This window comes from Thamnophis elegans, chromosome 4 (genome assembly GCF_009769535.1).
Source record: "Thamnophis elegans isolate rThaEle1 chromosome 4, rThaEle1.pri, whole genome shotgun sequence".
NCBI lineage: Eukaryota > Metazoa > Chordata > Lepidosauria > Squamata > Colubridae > Thamnophis > Thamnophis elegans.
This window is the reverse complement of record NC_045544.1, coordinates 98,615,555-98,634,948: the sequence shown is the minus strand read 5'-3', so window position 1 is coordinate 98,634,948 and position 19,394 is coordinate 98,615,555. Positions and strand designations below refer to the sequence as shown.

General features: G+C 39.2%; 1 protein-coding gene across 3 annotated transcripts in view; it reads left to right on the top strand.

Moving 5' to 3' along the window:
* The window catches only part of RRP36 (ribosomal RNA processing 36), a 41,357-nt gene that overhangs the window by 12,755 nt on the left and 9,208 nt on the right, over positions 1 to 19,394 (top strand). For 2 of the 3 annotated variants that reach the window (XM_032215731.1, XM_032215730.1), the window contains exons 3-4: positions 10,876 to 11,014; positions 11,300 to 13,055. In XM_032215731.1, the coding sequence (XP_032071622.1) occupies positions 10,876 to 11,014; positions 11,300 to 12,899 (1,739 nt within the window). In that variant the 3' untranslated portion in view covers positions 12,900 to 13,055. Of the gene's footprint in view, positions 1 to 10,875; positions 11,015 to 11,299; positions 13,056 to 19,394 lie in introns of those variants that run through there. The other variant, XM_032215732.1, reaches the window with a different exon arrangement.

The window sequence follows — 19,394 nt, the reverse complement described above, 5'->3', positions numbered from 1 at the left end:
TTATATGAAGGCATAGGATTTTATTTTCCTTTTTCTTTTTTATGAAAATTAAAATAATGTATAACTGGACTCTTAATAACTCTTAATGTTTTCCTTGAATTGTCACAGATAATTCAGTATCTATTAACTTTACACAGTTTAAGATTTTTCTTTCTTTGTTTATAATTCTGAATATGCCAACATTATTTCTCATATAGTATACTATTTTCTATTCAAGTCATTTGCTCAGTTCCTATGAGCATTCCTTGTATCTGGAGGTTTGATTGACTGATTATATACTATCAAATTAATGTCCACTCTCATTGACCAAATAGATAGCTCTCCAAGATGATCTGTTTCCCTGGTCCTTTGGGACTTTTGATTTCTTAACTTTTCATAGTGGTTTCAAGAATTTTCAGATATTTCCAAAATATATTAGTTATTTCTAACTTCTGCAAAGTCCAGCTTTTACTTCCATAGAGAACCATGGGAATGACCATGATCTGCATGATTCTAATTTGCTCTAGTGATTAAGGCACCAGGATACAAACCAGGAAATGTGAATTCTAGTCCTGCCTTAGACATGAAAACCAGTTGTGTGACTTTGGATCAATCACTTCCCTCAACCCAACTTACTTCACAGGGTTGCTGTTGTGGTAAAAATGGGAGAAAGGAGCATTAGGTATGCTTGCCACTTAGATTATCTATAAAAATAATAAAGGCAAGATAAAAATGCTGTAAATGACTTAATAAATAACGAAATAATCCCTTTTTATCATAGTAGAAGCCATCCATCCAAGCAAATTTCTTGGCCATAGTTTGCTATCTAAGAATGGAATAAATAATAGATTTCATAGAATTATCCATGTCTTCCTGTTAATTAATTTCTTGTGATCTGTAACCCTACACATGCACATAAGAGAGAAAGAGTTGTAGAAGGCAACAATTCCCTCTCTTGAAAATGGTAGGAGACTAAAAGTCATGAAAGTAAGAGGCCAGAGTAGGCCATTGACATGTATATGTGTACAGAACCCAAATGTATGTAAGATGCAACATTATACATAATTATCTATTTACAGCAGCCATAGTTATTGATAATATAAGTATATTATAAACTATACTACTTATAACAGTAATATGAAAGAAATTCACATTAACACCTCTTTTTCAGCCTAGAAATATCCTTTAATATTTTTCTTGAAGTACATTGAGTTTGAGGAGCATTGCCTTTTCTTGATCTCCCACTGTCTTTATTCTGATATACAGTACTTTAGATTTTAGAATTAAATTTGTTTTCTTTGGAGCTACATCAAACTATTGTTTTATGTTTCACAAGTATTGTCTAGTGTTTTCCCCTATCCCCAGGATGGCGAACCTATGGCACAGGTGGCACGCGGAGCCATTTCTCAGGGTACACAAGGTGCTGGCCAGCTGAGTTCACCCCTTTTAAAGCCATTTTTCGCCCTCCCCAGGCTCCAGAGGCTTTATAGGAGCCTGGGGAGGGCGAAAAGAGCCTCCACACACACCCCCGAGGCCCTCTGGAGGCTTCATGAGCTTCCCTGAAGTCTCCGGAGCGCAAAAAAACCCAGCCCTATGGGCAAACCGGAAGTTTGTGAACAGACTTCCGGTTTGCTCAGAGGGTCATTTTAAGTGCTCAGGGAAGCCTCCTGAAGGTCCCTGAAGCCTCCGGAGTGCTCAAAATGACCCTCCAAGTAAACCGGAAGTCACCCCTGGCTTGCTCGTAGAGTCTTCCCTGAAGCCTCCTGGGGGTCCCTTTTTTCCCCCTCCCCAGGCTCCTATAAAGTCTCTGGAACATGGGGAGGGTGAAAAAAGGATGCAAAAAATGGGGGGGTCACGCCTGTAGTGTGCGCATGCACACTGGGGGTGTGTCGTGCATTGTATTATGGGTGCGGCATGCCCGCGCAAGACCCCCCCTGCGCTCTCCTCACTTATGACATGCAAGCCAAAAAAGGTTTGCCATGCTGCCCTCTCCTATACACATGCTTTTTCCTATCTATATGTAGGATTTTGCATTTGTTCCCATTGAAATTTATCTTATCAATTTCTGGCCCATTGACACTGTCATCTAAACTATTGTCCTCTCTTTTATATTTTGCTATCTGCAATTTTGAAAATCATGAAAGAACTTCTCATCCAAGTTGTTTAAAAATACGTTGAATAACATAAGACCTGAAATAAAGCCCCTTTAGTATATCCTTACTGTTATCTTACGCTGCAGCCACTTAAGATTTTGCAGTTAAAAGAGAAGCTTATGTACAAAATGGTTCAGAATTATGTCTTTCATAGTGGATGGTATTTGTAAGTATTGCATTGTTTTCATTATATAACTTTTAGTTGGCAACTTTAGAATCAATCTGGTATTTTCAGTCTACTTCACCTAGTTGAATTTATTGTAGCTTTAAAATGTATAATATAAATCATTTTGCATGATTCCTCTCTAAGAAATGGGAATAAATATAGTTGTATTTTAGAGTTTAATATTAACAGATATTCATATAAATTATTCTACATAGATAGGGGAAGAAGATAGACATACAATTAATATAAGGGGGCATTTATCTATCTGTTAATTTACTGGGGTATCCTTATACCAGAAATGCTGAATAAGCTAACCTATGCTCAAGTAGAAATTGGTGATTGATGTAACGTTGGTGTTTCTCAGGGCTCTACATGTTCAGGTATAAAAGTAATCAATAATTCTTGGGCTGTGTAGAGAAACAGGAACCAAGATGTGCTGCTCTAGATTGTTATCATTAGCACCCATAACAATGTGCAAACTACTCCTACAGAATTTTTGAAATATTTTGGCAAAGATTAGTGCTATGTTATGGCATTTCTTCTGATTTGTAGATTATGTTTTTGGAGAGTCCCGTACAGGTATAATATTTTTATATCTTGGTAGTCTTGGCACTTATGGATCGATAACAGTTTGTCTTAGTAACCTTGTATATTTACCTCATAGGGAGAAGGCAAGATAAATGCAAATAGTCCTGTTCATCAGCTGTCTTAAAGTCAGGAATTTACAGCAACCACTCGCAGTCAGTACTATCGATTTTCATGTATGATTTTTTTTTAAAGTAAGCCAAATCACCTGGGACTCAAAATTGGGAATATATGACCCAGGACTTGTATATTCTACCCATAGCATTTAAAACATTTTCAGTTCAGAGATTTAAACTGGTAGAGAAAGTGTGCGTAATAAAATATGCTTTGCTTCATGTAAACTAATCAATACTCTATGTACTTCATTTTTCTTTTCCTTATTTCTTTTCCATTTTTTTGTTTGATAGTCATAAATCTAGTAGAATTTGTAATGTTTTCTAATTTTAGAAATAAAAAATAACTTACCTTAGGCAGACTATAACTGAAAGCATCCAAATTAATTGGTAGGCGTTTATATATTTGATATCTATATCTATCTATCTATCTATCTATCTATCTATCTATCTATCTATCTATCTATATATATATATATATATACATATGCATATGCATATGCATATATATATATGTCTCCCTTTAAATAGCAAACTCTTTTATTTTGTTATTTGTTACCATTGTATTCACCTTGATTCAATACTAACAAGAACTTCAAATTAATAATTGGGTTTGGCATGGGAAGCAAAAACCAGGGGAACTGTGAGAGGTTATTATTTAGAGTGAGGACAGAAAAATGTTCAGTCAAGCATGTTGATGACAAGTGGCATTCACTGGTTAGCTGCATAAAAATAAATTGATTTATTTTAGGTTGTAAATGACAAACCTTTGACACTTTTTTAAAAATTTAAAAATAAGATAAACAGAAGGAACTTCTGTCAGGAAGAAATGTAACACATATTCTTTCTCTTCTCTTCAATCCTTCCTCCTTGAGCAGAATGGTTGATTTGATTGGTTATAGGTTTGAGCCAAAATGGCAAATTCCTTGTTGAGATTGAAATAAAATATATAATTTCCCTTGCATTTTCAGTAACTTTGCAACCAAAGAATACATTTTGTTCTTAATTTTCTGGAGCAAACGTAGAGAAAATACCAGGATGGAGTTGGTGTTATTGCTGCCTTTAAGAGCCCTGGTGGCGCATTGGTTAGAAGGCAGTACTGCAGGGCTGACTCACTGCCCATTCCAGGAGTTCAATTCTCAGCGGCTCAAGGTTGACTCATCCTTCCGAGGTTGATAAAATGAGGACCCAGATTGTTGGGAACAATATGCTGACTCTGTGAACCATTTAGAGAAGACTGTAAAGCACTGTGAAGCAGTGTACAAGTCTTAGTGCTATTTCTGTTGCTTTAATTATGTAATATCCATGTAGCATATTTCACAAAGAAACTAAAGGAACTACATAGATGGAGCAAGGAAAGGGAAAATACACACTTTTAGCTTCATTCCAATTATAATCAAATCTCCTTTTGCTCTTCTAAAATTCCCCTTTTCTGCAAAGGCTGAGCTTTAGCCATCAATCCACCTGAAACAAAGCCAAATATATTTGTGTGCATAATATACCTGTGGATCACTGGTAAGTGATTCCACATTAAAATCCTATTCTGTTCAGATTACTTAATTTCAGTTCTCTTTTAGGCATCCTCCCATCCCTTGATAGAATGTCTAATCAATTCAGGGCATTGTATACCAGCCAAGTTAATTTATGAACCATCCCAATATTGTTCAAGACTGGATGTGTGTGTGTGTGTACACACACATAAAGATATATACCAAATGCAGTCTGAACATCTGGCTGTGTGACAAACCTAACTAACAATTACTGATAAGAAAGATAAAAAAGTCTGGATAATAAATGTACCAATACCAGAGGCAGCAGGATAGAAAAAAAACATGGAGTAAATCACAAAATACAAAGACCCGTGAAAAGAAGAATGTGGAAAAGAAAGCAAAAATAGTACTAATAGTAATAGGTGCCTTGGGTGCCATCCCAAAACAACTGGAGGACCACTTGAACACTATCAGCATTGACAAAACCACCATCAATCAATTGCAGAAGGCAGCTATACTTCGAACAGCTTGCAACCTGTGACAATACCTCTAACATCACCAAACAACATCTCCCTATCACAGGTTCTTGGGAAGGATTCAATAAATGGACATAAATGCTAAATCTAGTCTGAATATCTGACTGCCTGCATGGCTAACCATAATATTTACATGGAGGACTGAAACTATAGAAAAACATCTGAAACAGAATAGATGCTCAACCCTCAACCAAGATATTTCAGTAGAGTTTAGACTGGATAAATGTGTCACCCTCACCATCAACAACCCAATAAAAAAAGCATTTATGACTGCTGAATACAAACTTCAACACTCTCTTTGCAGTTGAAACAAGCTATTAATTGAATTGTATAAAGAGATGATATTGGAAGCAAGATGAAAACTTAACAAATTATCAACCACACATCTGAAACACTAGCAACAGTGTAAATCATATTTATTATTAAGAATATATAGTTACAATATTTAATTATTGTTACTTAATAAAAACAATGGGTTTAAAAAATATTCCTAGTGATGTAATAGTCCAATGCAACTAAGGAAGAAAGTACATGTTTATATAATTTAGTAGTTCTTTAATTACATATACTAGCTGCTTAATTATATCTTTATCTCTGCAAGAAAAAATGTTATTAAATCTATGAAAATAGGATGATTTTTTTTTTACAGATGGTTATTCAACTGAGAGGCATAAAATATAAATTGAAGTCTTTGCTCAATCAAACTGGAGGACTATAATTATACTTTTTAAATAAAGTCTTTCCAGTGTCCTTCAAGACTTGTATAATTAATTTTGAAAGTTGGGAAGGAACTAGATAGTTGTATAAGCTAGTATCCAATCAAGCTGTTAAATATTGATGCAAAAATATTGAAAATAACTCTGCCATGTAGACTACTGATACTACATTCAATTATCCATCCTGCACAATCTGGCTTATCGGATGCTTGGAGGTCTTTTATAATACTAAATTACTAATTGGTATTCTAGATGCACATTCAGAAAACTTAAAAGGAGTGATGGTCTCTTTGATTGCAGACAAGGCCTTTGATATGGTTCAGTGGAGCTTTCTAAAAAAATAAAATGAATAAATATAGAATTCCTACTTGTCAATTGGATAAATGTTTTTTATTCTATTGCTAGAGATAATTACATATTGACTTATTTCTTCATCTGTTAATGTATTATATTAACTTATTTTTAAAAAAATCCTTTTAGCACTTTTTGCTTTGGAACAATTGACCAGTCTTATTAACCAATTACAGTAAATTTTAATAGCATACAGAAAAAAAAATGTTCAAAAAAGTTGAACATATTCTAAAATATTGAGAACTATGAGGAATTAAAAAATGTTTGGCACTGGAGCAATCTTCCCCTATGCTGAAATCAAAAACTATTTCTGAATAATCAGTGAGAGCTAATTATATTAAAATACTGTATTCCATTGCGGCAACTGTCTTCCACAAAGCCTTTTTTTAAAAAAAAAAAAAACCATCCAAACAGTATGAAATCTAAGGCATAGTTGTGTTGAGATGTTCAGCTCCCTTGCTCAGTGTATGAAGCTGGAAACACTGTTCAGACCTTCTCTGCTCTTTCTCTCATGTGGGCCCTTTCCTCATTTAGAAAAAAGAGTCATTTGCTATTTAAACCAGTTTTATGTTCTGTTGGTTGAAAAACACTTCTTTAGTTGGTACACAACGCCAGAGAAATTAGAATATATAAAGGCATTTCCAATATATATTGGAGACGTGAACAAGAGATATGCTTGGTGATAGGTTAAAAACAATTTTAAAAATTGATTCAAATACGTAATATTGAAACAAGGTTTTGAAGAATAAGATATTCTGTGTATCTCTATATATAGTTGTGCTGGTCACATGACCATCAAAGGGTCTTCGGACAGCACTGGCTACCTCAACTAAGAAACAGATGCATACCACTGAGTCAAACACAACTGAGCAGGGAAAACCTTTGCCTTTACGTTTATGCAATTGAAGCCAGAACATTTTTTAGTTGATTTATTTATTTATTTATTTAGCATATGGCAAAAATGTTAAATAGCACATTCTTAAGCAATTGATGATATAAAGTTTGAAGAGTCATGGAAGAATATTTCAATACATGAGTATTGCAGCAAGAATATTACATGTGCAGATATGGAAACACTTGGCAGAACCAATTGTAGAGGAATAATTGACAAAATTAACAGATCTTGCTGTTAATGGATAAAGTAACTTCTTTGATTAGAAAAAGTCAGTATCTACATTCATTGACTGGAAACCCTTATGGAGATTTTGCTTAAAATTAAAAAAAATGAATAGAGATATAACTTTAGAGTAGTGCTGTAAAACTCGCAGCCTGTGACCCGGATGCGTCACGCGCTGGCAATGCCCACGTCTGGTTTTGCAAAGGGGGGAAATAGTCCCAATACGTCACGTGACACTGCCCTAACGACATGAGTTTGACACCCCTGTTTTAGAGAAGGGTTAAAATATAATTGTTTTTGCTGTGAAGTATATCAGAAGCCACTGTTTACGTCTTTATATTTTTCTTTCTGTCTTGCTCTTTTTAAAATTTTCTTATTGCACGTTTATTTTTTTCTGTTCTTTTAAATATTTCCTGCTCTAATTTAGTTTGTTGTATTCTTATTGTTCTTAAAGCTTTACAACAATAGTTTGGACTTTAATTTCCATTTATATATAAAAAGAAAAGTATTCCCTTAGAATATAGCTGTAATACAAAAGTCTATAGCAGTGTGAAAAATATGAACTACCATATTTTTCGGAGTATAAGACGCATTTTTTGCCTTCAAAAAAGAGGGTGAAAATCTGGATGCGTCTTATACACAGCATTTGTAGCCTCCTGAAACCCCACCTTTGCAAAAATGGCCATGCATAGCCTTTAGGAGGCTTCCAGAGTGCTCCTGGGGGCTAAAGAGGGCAAAAATAAGCGAAAAATGGACCGTTTTGTGCTTGTTTTCCGCCCAGACCCCAGGAGCAATCTATAACCCTCCCAAAGGTTATGATTGCCCTTTGTTTTGATGAAAAATGGGCCGTTTTTGGGAGGTTTGTAGAGTGCAAAAACTTTTTTAAAAATTTGCCTCTTCAAAATCTTGGTGCGTCTTATACTCTGAAAAATACGGTAAGTAATCATTCAGAAGTGTAGTCAAATATAAAAAGCTTTGACGTATTAGAGCACTAACTTCAAAATTCTGCTCTGAAGTTTCAAGTGAAAGGAGATGCTTGCAGTATAGTACAGTATAGTGAATATGGAGAACATGTTTGGTTTTCATTGCCTGGCCTGTGGTGATTTCAGCACCCATTTACTTAGTACATGTGAATGCAAGGAAAAAGAAGGGCTTACATTCCAAAAGATTTCAATGATTATAGAGCATATACCTTACAGCGTCTCTTTCTCTATTTAATTTTCTGTTGTAAGAAAAGTGCTGCTCATAAGTCATAGGAAAGAGACACTAATTATACCTCATTTGCAAGTATGAAATGGCTATCAAGAGCCCTTTCATCTGAAGAAGAAAGAAACCAGTATTTTAAAAAGCAAATTCAATTTGCAATCTAGATGTGGAGAAATGCCATAGGTATGTTTTATATAGAGGAAGCAGCATTCTTACACAGAGGAAGATCACACATTGACTCTTATTTAGTTCACAAAATAATCTTGAATGGCAAGAGGTGGGAAATAAATTTATTTTGATCCTACAAAAATTTGCCAGTTGATGTAGATAGCACTTGGTAAAGCAGGCAGCATTTTGATTCATTGTAATTAATCTTTATTCTTATATCACAAGTATATAATCAGCTCTAGTGGTTAATTTCAGCAGAATATTGCATGATCTTGACTAAGAATTACCATTTCACATTTCACAGTAAAATTGGAAAATATGAGTTAAAACTTCACTCAGGAGTGGAGGCAGGGTAGATAGCAAATCAACTCTCTGATCAAAGTAGGAAACCCAGAAAATACTTGTAAAATTTACCTCTGCTATGTAATGTACCAGGATATATGAATGTTATTATTAGAAATTGTGTGTCACCTTAATAAACATTTTTTTCTTTATCTAAAAGAGAGTTAACCAACGGTTAGCCAGGAACATGACATATCTAATTGATGCCATAATAGTAAATCACAAGCATTGGACTTAGCTTAGAAAAAATAAGGTAACATTTTCTTCTGAAACATCATCATAGAAATAATGTGTTAGTTTTAGAGAAAGCTTTCTCATTATTTGAATCTTTAGGACAAATTATGTAAATCTCATAACAATAATATAAATTACTGTTGCCAGGAAGATAAATCATAGGGAAGGCTTAAGATGTGTAAAAAAAAAACCTTTTAAATGCTATTAAATGACCAGGTGAACAAATATACTTGATTTGGCACCTAAGGCACAAACATCACATACTTAATATATTTTTTAAAAAAATCACTTTTCAATTAAAGAAAAATCTGCCTTGAGACTGTGATTCAATTTCCTGCTGATTTCTAGTCACTACAGTTATTTCCTTCTAGGGGTACTAAAGGGAAATCATAGCAGCCAAGAAAATATTTTTGGTATAAGAAGTTTTGCATGAAGTTAAGCAAATATAATTATGGGATGAGCTCTCTAGCCAAGGCACATAACGTTTTATTGAGGTGTTACAAGCTCTTATGATGCTATATTGTTTAAATACTGCAGCCCTGTGTATCTGGCTCTGATGTGTATGGAAAAAATAGCTCTGATAGGCGTGCATTGATGTAAGAGTAACTAGGAATAGTTTTTCAAACAGAAATGCCCAGGTGGACTATGTATCCCACTGTTCACAGAGATCTACATCAGCAATGAAAAGCAATGAAAAGTTACTATTTTTCTAGAGGAGCAGTTTATCCCTGCTGCAATTAAATTATTTGCAACTAAAGCCCAAGCACTGTTGCTACACAGAACTCATATATAACTATGTAACAGTATGAACAGCGGCCCAGTGTACCCTGTGGCGGAGATGGCAGCATAAAAATTAAATAAATAAATGATAAAATAATCACCTTCCTGGGAAACAGTGATTCAAAAGACACTGAATTTGTATGGTTTCGCCAATGAGGCCATCTTAACCTTCAAATTAATCAAGTTAGATACAGTACAAAGATATAGAAGGTCAAGGATTGCTACTTTCAATCACAATATAATTCCAAATAATTTTAGTGACTAAAACAGGCAGTACTAAAGGGACATTTACTGCCAGTTGACAGGGTTATCAGTTGATAACCCTTCTTTTATTTATATTTGCATGGCACTTTGATAGCTTTTATCTGCACTATCTTTAAATATAAAATATATATTTATTTCTCTAAAAGTAACACATTTTACTACCTTATGTGTAACCTTTGCCCACAAATGGTTGCTAATAGTTCTTGTTAGGGAATAGTTTTACATTGTCATTTTACTGATTGTACTTTTATCAAGCAATGACCGAAAAAAAAATCTATCTGCTTATGTATTTGGAGAACATGGAGGAAACATTTTTTTTCTGTTAAGGAATTACAGCATTCAATACATGTCTGCTTCTGATTTTATCAAGCCATGTTCAGTTTTTGTTTTTATTGTTTATGGTTTTTGTGCAGGTTGCTTTAGTCTTATATAAATGTGTTGATTTGATTTTATTCTTTATGTAAGCTGCTGAGAGCCTCTGGATTACAGTGGTGTAGAAAATAAATGTCAATCAGCTTTCCTAACTTGAGTATCTGAGGCAACATGGTCCATTACTAAAAAATTCCACATGTTAAATCAATACATCTGAGAGTGCTTGGATTGCCAAAGACTGGTGTAAATATTTCAGATACTTTGATGTATATCTGTATATCTTTGTGTTTTCTTTTCCTTCAGAATTATCTTCAATGTCTTTTGAGAAGCTGTTACAAATGAGAAACCAAGTTGGGATGAAGGCTTATGAGCAAATGACATCTAAGAAAAGGCCAACAGATGTCACAAAAACAAAGAAGAGACCATGTTTGAGCAAAAACAGGTAAACACAACTTCTGCTATGTATGTCTAAATTCTGTACATTACTACCCTGTTTCCCTGAAAATAAGACCTCCCCATATAATAATCCCAATTGGGCTTTTGAGCACATATGCTAAAATAAGCCCTCCCCTGAAAATAAGCCCTCCCCCCAAAATACTGCAACACAGCAGCAACCATGCTTGCTGCCTCCTACATCTCAAAAATAATAAGACCTCCCTGAAAATAAGGCTAAGCGCTTATTTCGGGGGTCAAAAGAAAATATTCACTCCCTTCAACTTTATTTCAGCATGGAGATTCGACATCTGAAGGGGTCACGCCCTCGCCTAGAGGCACATTCCAGCTACCATATGGATGACAATAGACCAACCACTAGCAAGGCTAAAGCCAAGACATCTCACAAACGATCATCTACTGCTCCTGACAACCATTTATCTAGATGTCAGAAGGCATTGGAAAAACAATTTGACAAGGCCCAAAAGGCTTCAATGCACCAAGCAAGTACTTCCGCTGCTGTTTCCTCTCCTTCACCAAGTAAGGAGAGACGTGACTTCTCTCTGGATGCACTACCTGAGCCCCCAGCATTACAGGCGACTTGCTTCGAAGACACCGTTGCCCCATTTGATTGCTTTCCCACAACCGGGGAAAGCGCTGAGGAACCATCCAGCACACCGATGACCTCGGCACCTACCTCCCAAGCAGAGGGTCTCTGTCCTCCAGTGGCCCCAAGCTCTGGTGTTACTCAAGAAATGTGTAACTACCTATCTGAGGTCATCATTCAAGGGATAAAGGCAGCATTCCCATCTGATCCAACACCAGCTAGCAGGCACAATCCAACACCCAAGGATCAACTAGGCCTGCAGGAACATAATTGTTCCTGTCGTTCCGTTACCAATGATTGCTACCTATCAGGGGAAGAGGAGGTTGATGAAGTAGGATTCTCTGAAGATGAGGACTTAGAACCTAACAAACCCACTTTCGCCGGTCTGTTTAATCCATCCCGGTTTAAGACTATCCTGCATAAAGCTAAGTCTGTGACAAACATGGGATGGGCGGAAGGTTCCGTACCTCCCCGTACGATTCCTATTGAATGGATGTTCACTGGGCCACCCGCTGACCTACATTGCATTCCTTCCCCACCATTGTTTAGGGATACAATCCAGGACCAATGGTCTGAACCGGGTTCGGTCACTTCTCCTAGTGGCTCTGACTGGCGTCTCTATAATGTGGCTCCTGAATTGGAAAAGCTGCTTCAATGGCCCAAGATTGATGACCCTGTAGCAGCTCTTACATCTCCATCCATCGTTCCCGCCTCCGATTACATGGAGAGCCTGAATCTAGAGGATAAAAAGGCAGAAGCTTCCTTCCGCAAAACCCACCTGGCCTGCGCATGGGCTATTAGGGCTGCTACAGCAGCCTCTTTCTTTAATAGGGCATCCCTAATTTGGCTCCGCCAAATATTAGATAGGATTCCCCCAGAGGACAGTAGGCTTCGCTGGGACATTAACAAATTGGTGACAGCCACTGAATATTCGGCCGACGCCACCTTAGACGCTGCCAAGTTTGCCTCTAGGGCCTTGGCCTCCAATGTTACATCTCGTCGGATTGCTTGCCTTCGCCACTGGGAGGCTGACATGCTTTCGAAATGGCATTTGGCGTCAGCCCCCTTCAAGGGGGGCAACCTGTTCGGTGACGCTCTGGATCCAGTACTGATTGAGAACAAATATAAAAAGAAAGTCTTACCTTCCAGCAATAGGAGAGTGGACCGTAGATCTTCTCCTTATGCTCGCAGACAGCGATTTCAGTCTGCTGACACTGGATTCCCTGAAGGGAACGGAGCCAACCGTCCCCAGCACAGGCGCTCCTTCCGGGATAGAGACAGGCAATAGCCCTACTCCAGAAGACCCTTTTGAGAAGCTAGTAAGCGACCCTTTCAGAAATCCAAGTGACTCCCAATTAGACATTCATTCATCGCTCTCCAGAGGCTTCAGGTTTCCCTGAAGCCTCCTGAGGATGAAAAACAGCCCAATGTACAAAGTGGAAGTTTGGGAACAGACTTCCAGTTTGCGCATTGGGCTATTTTTGCCCTCCGGAGGTTCAGGGAAGCCTCTGGAAAGCGAAAAACCACCCAACACACAAACCGGATTCGGGAACGGACGTCTGGACCTCTGGTTTGCGGGTTGGGCTATTTTTTACCCTCTGGAGGCTTCAGTAAAACCTCCTGAAGACTCCAGAGGGTGAAAAATAGCCCAACCCGCAAATCGGAAGTTTGGGGAAGGACTTTCGGTTGCACATTGGGCTGTTTTTTTGCCTCCTGAAGACTCCGGAGGGAGAAAAACGGCCCAATGGGCAACCTGGAAGTCTGTTTCCGAACTTCTGGTTTGCGCATTCGAAAGTTTTTTGTCCCCCTGAGGCTTTAGGAAAACCTGAAGCCTCTGTAGAGCGAAAAACCACCCAACACGCAAACCGGAAGTTCAGACGTCTGGTGTGTGCGTTAGGCTGTTTTGTGCCCTCTGGAGGCTTCAGGGGAGCCTCCAGAGGGAGAAAAATGACCCAATGGGCAACCCGGAAGTCCGTTCCCGAACTTCCAGTTAGCGTGTTTGGCTATTTTTCACCCTCCGGAGGCTTCAGGGAAGCCACCAGAAGCCTCTGGAGGGAGAAAATCAGTCCAATGGGCAACCTGGAAGTCCTTTCCCGAACTTCCGGTTTGCCTGTTGGGCAATTTTTCACCTTCCCCAGACTCCTAGAAAGCCTCTGGAGCCTGAGGACTGTGAAAAAAACGGACCTACCGGGCCCACCGGAAATCAGATAATGGGCCATTTCTGACTTCCAGAGGGCCTCTGGGGTGTGGGGCAGGCCATTTTCGCCCTCCCCAGGCTCCTAGAAAGCCTCTGGAGCCTGGGGAGGGTGAAAAACGGACCTACTGGACCCGTCGGAAAAGGGGCTGTTTCCGGCCTCTGCGGGGAGGCATTTTCACCCTCCCCAGGCTCCAAGAAAGTCGTGCCCCTGCGCTAGGCAGCTCACGCGCACATGCATATGAGCACGGCGTGGGGGTCATTAAATTATGGGGTGGGCATGCGAATGCACGCGATAATGCATGCACATGCTTCTGGCTCCCAAGGCAAAAAAGGTGTGCCATCACTGCCTTAAACTTTACCTCCCTTCCCCCTCATCACTTTATCCAGTGTCTTACCCCAAGGAGACCATTCAAGGGGGACCTCATTGTGGCAGAAATTCATCACCTATTGGATATCACGGTGATAGAACCGTTCCAAGGGGTCACAAAAGGACAGTATTCTATTCAATTCTGTTCCTTGTCCCAAAGAACTCGGGAGAGTGGAAAGCAATTTTGGACCTAAAGAGGCTGAATGTACACATAGAGTACAAACACTTCAAAATGCAATTCCTCTGATCCATCCTCGCTTGCATTTGAGAAGGGGATTTCCTCACTTCCATAGATCTCAAGGTGGCATATTTGCATGTTCCCATTTGCCCATCCCACAGGAGATTCCTGGGGTTCTGTTATGCAGACCATCACTATCAGTATAGGGCCCTTCCATTCAATCTCTCATTGGCTCCCAGGACTTCACCAAACTGTTGGCAGTGATTGCAGCCCCTCTCAGGTCTGTCCAATACATCTGGAATGTTAGCTGGACAACATCTTGATCCAATCGGATGAACTAGAGAACAACGCCAACTGGCTGGAACTCAGAGCAGCCCATCTGGCCCTGCATCGTTTCCAGGAGAAGCTATCTGGTCACCATGTTCTCCTGCTGATGGATAATGTAGCCACCAAGGCACATGTGAACTGTCAGGGCAGCACCCACTCCAGGGCCCTGATGCACAAAGCAGAATGCTTGGGCCTCTGGGCAGAAGGTCACATCCTCTTCATACAAGCGGAACATATATCTGGAACAGCCAATGTTCAAGCGGACTGGATGAGCAGGACAACAGTCGACTATTTGGAATGGCACCTCCATCCGGATCTGTTCCAGAACATCTCCCAGAGGTTCAGCCGACCGTTAGTAGACCTGTTCGCCACTCCGGAGAATGCTCAGCTATTGAGATTTTTCTCGAGGTACCAGTCTCCAGGAGCAGAAGGCATTGACACCCTACACAGCCATTGGCTTCATGGCCTCTTGTACGCCTTTTCCCCTCTTCCTTTCCTCTCGCAAGTCATCAGCAAGCTGAATACAGAGAGGATGGAGGTCCTCCTGATAGTACCTCATTAGCCGAGACACCCCTGGTTCACGGACTTGATCAATCTATCCAGATCATGCCCCTGGAAAATACAAAGACAAGATCTCTCTCAGCCAAGGTGGCGCAGTGGTTAAATGCAGCACTGCAGGCTGACTGCAGTTCTGCAGTTCAGCTGTTCAAATCTCACCGGCTCAGGGTTGACTCAGCCTTCCATCCTTCCGAGGTGGGTAAAATGAGGACCCAGATTGTTGTTGGGGGCAATATGCTGACTCTGTAAACCGCTTAGAGAGGCCTGAAAGGCCTATGAAGCGGTATATAAGTCTACTGTTATTGCTATTGCTATTGCTATAGCTCCTTATGCTTTGGTGCATTTTGTAAATATTTTTTATCTGAAGAGTAATTTAGACATTAAAGCACCCAAGTATGGAAATGGAACGCTTGGTGCTTCTTTGAACATCACCCCAAATATCTGCACATTTGCTATGTGTCATTATTAGCCTTTGCTCAAAGCTCTGAAGACAGGTATCAATCAATGTAAATATTTCCAAGATGATGTGATCTGATACTTTCATCAGTTCTGTCTCATCCATTTCCAAATTTCAAACTGAAACCTCTGGGTTTTGTTTTTTTTCAGTGGAGGCAGAGCATCTTCTAATAAGCTTCTCTTCACTTACTCCAGAGGTAGGGCTTAGATTAGAACTAACATTGCTTCCAAAGAGAGAAAACAGCTACGTGAAAGTCTATTTACTCTGCCAGGGACTCCCTAAGTCTAGGTGGATCTCCAAGGGTTTTTTTCCTCTTGTATCTTCTACACAAGCATAGGCTAGGGAAAACAGACCTAGCAGGGTCATGGACAGCTGTCCATTAATATATCCTCTTTTATGGCTGGAAGTGAGCCAAGTGACTAACCTTGAATGGCACATTAATATGCCCTCTTGTCTCATTACCATGCTCTCCTCATGAGACTAGATTGTCAGATAAGTGGCTAATAAGCTACATGATATTTGCAACAGAGGTCAATGTTAAGGCCACTATCACGGAGTGGGGGGGTGGGAATCAAACCACCAAGCAAGCAAGGAACGGCACCTACTCCTAGGATGAGATGTACATATTACGTATGGTTCAAATGCTTTCCTTCCAAGACCAGTCAAATAGGGAGGAGGGGGATTTTCCCTAGATGAGAATAAAGTCCAAAACCAAATCTCAAATCTATCAGGTTTTTCCCTAAAGCAGAATTCCCCAGCTGCTTAAGAAAGTCTGCAAGATCTCAGGACAGAAAAAACTGGAATGCCTGAGCCTAACAAAGTCCTTGTTGGACCCAGTATTAGCAGTGGTTTCCCAGTACAGGTAGTCCCCAACTTATAATCACAACTGGGACCAGAATTTCCAGTGCTAAGCAAGGTGGTGGTTAAGTGAGTCACATCCAATTTTTACAGACATTTTTGAACTGTTATTAAACAAATAGCTGTATATAAGTGAACTGTGCTGTCGTCAAGCAAATCCAACTTCTCCCATTGGTTTTGCTTGACGGAAGATGATTGAGAAGTTTGCTTCTCACTTTTTTCAGGGCTGTTGTAACTTTGAAGGGTCACTAAACAAATGATTGTAAGTCAAAGATTACCTGTAGTTACTTACTATCTGATGGCTTCTATTCCCTAACACCTTTAACAAAATCCTCAGAGCAGAGTAGAAGTTTCTCAGGGCAATGAGAAACGAAAATTCTTCCATCTCCTTTCTCAATAGCTTTTCATAGGTAGCCCTAGACCTAATTAAGACTTCTTAGCAGACACTCACCTGGCAACTCTAGTCTTGGGAGTAATAGTAAATGAAGACAGGGAAGATAACCTGGACCTAGACAAGCCTGGAGACAGAGATTCTGGAACAAAATACATGAGGGTTTCAGCTAAGGCCACGGGGGCTTTCCATGTTCATTTTCACTAAGCTTCAACTCTGTGGGGCAAACAGCTATTCCAATTAATCCCTCTAGAAGATAGGGAGCCCATGTAAGGCATGAACAAGCTAGCAAAGTCTCTGCCTTGATGGCAGATGCTGGCGAACACAGTGTGCAGTTCTTGGCCAAAGGCACTACAGCTAACATAACAGTTTAAGACAGCTGTAGCTGATGAACTGGAAAGTACTCTAAATTAAAATCAGTCTTCATATCAGGCCCATTCAAGGGTGGCAAACTATTCAGACAGGCCCTAGATAATGTCCTAATTGAGACAAAGGAAATAGATTAAAAGAAAGCTATTCTAACCAACACAAAAATAGGAAGCCAAAAACAGCAGGAATCAGATTATTCCAAACATTTCTCTCAATTTCTTTCAAAGAAAAATAATTGAGCCACAAGGAATACAGCTCAAGTTGATGGAACCCTAAACAATTTCAACAGTCTTAATCCCAATGCTGGGGGAAAACTTTTTCTCATTGCAAGATGGGAGGTGCAAACAACTCCATATGCATGGGAGTCTAATGTAATTAACCCATCAGTAGGCCCCTTTCATATGAAATGCATGGAAGTTAAAGAGGCTACACCATAGAATTCACCAGCCCTAGATTACGTCACTCAATCTTCCAAGTCCAAAAGGACCAAATGCCATCTAACTTCAAATATCTAATATCCACAAGGGGAACACATAATGGCACAAGATCTTGGGCACAAACTAAACCAAATAGCACAAATGCCAGATGAAAATCCTGAGATAAACACAGTGTTTCCAGAAAAAAAGTGCTCTGGACTTATACATACAGAGTCAATTCATCCCACAGTATGTTTCTGAGATGTAACTGTTAGGACACCCTATCTTTTCAAGGTGTTTCTATTCAGCCTGTTTCAGCTTCCAGAGTATTTGCAAAGATTATGGTGACTGTTGTAGCTCAGATTCCTGTAAATACACATATATTCCTATCTTCATAACCAACCTGTTGATAAAATTATCTTTGATTATTCAAAGGATGCCCAGATCCTGGTGAGGACATTTCAAGGAGCTGGCCTTTTTGATCAACATAGAATGTCCTTCAATCAGCAAATACACTACTTGGTCCCTGTTATTGGCAACAGGTTTTAAAAGGTTTAATCTTCCTGCAAAGGAGAGAAAACAGATCATAGAGCAGCCAGCTATATCAATTCTTCAAATCAGCCATTTGAATCTCATGTTTTTTGGCAGTAGAGAGCTAAAAGATAATCTGTTTAGCCTCGGTATCATGGGCAACAATGCATTTTTGTCCCTTCCATTGGACGTTCCCTCTCCTTGGAATCTAACTGTCTAAAGGTCCAGCAGATGCATTGCAAATTCACTGATGCTGAGGAGTTTCCCTCAGGGAGATTCTAGTCAGGGGAAGTTACATGTATTTCTGCCATCATTTTGCCCCATTCCACCACAAGCACAGCCGCCTTATTGTTTTTTCATGCTGACAATCTCTTAAGAGATATACCGTATTTTTCGGAGTATAAGACGCACTGGAGTACAAGACGCAGCAAGATTTTGAAGAGGCAAATTTTAAAAAAAGGTTTTTGCACTCTGCAGTTTTTTGTGAAAATGGGCCCGTTTTTTGTAAAAAAAAAAAAAAAAAAAAAAAAAAGGCCTGCATAGGACACGTAGAGTGCTCCTGGAAGCTGGGGGGGGGGGCAAAATGAGCAAAAAACTGCCTGTTTTTTTGCTCATTTTTGCTCTCCCCAGCCCCCAGGAGCACTCTGCAAGCCTCCTAAAGGCTATGCATGGCCATTTTTGCAAAGGGCGCAGGGTTTTGGGAGGCCAAAAATGCTGTATTCAGCGTAAAAGACACACCCAGATTTTCACCTTTTTTTCTGAGGGAAAACGGTGCGTCTTATACTCCAAAAAATACGGTAGTTAGCTTTGCCTTCCTTCCTGAATACTGAACTCATATTCCAAAGACAAACATCCTTCAGCAGGAATATGCTTAAAAATGGTTCTTAAGAAGAAATGATACCCATCTAAACCTGTAGTCCCATGTTCATGGATAACTTTAGTATGTCCTATTATAGGATGCTATGGCAGAAAAGGAATATCCTCGACTTGCAACAGTTCGTTTAGTCACTGTTTAAAGTTATAACAGCATTGAAAGAAGTGACTTACGACCATTTTTCACAGTTACAACCTTTCTTGCATCCCCATGGTCATGTGCTCAAAATGTGGATGCTTGGCAACTGGTTCATATTTATG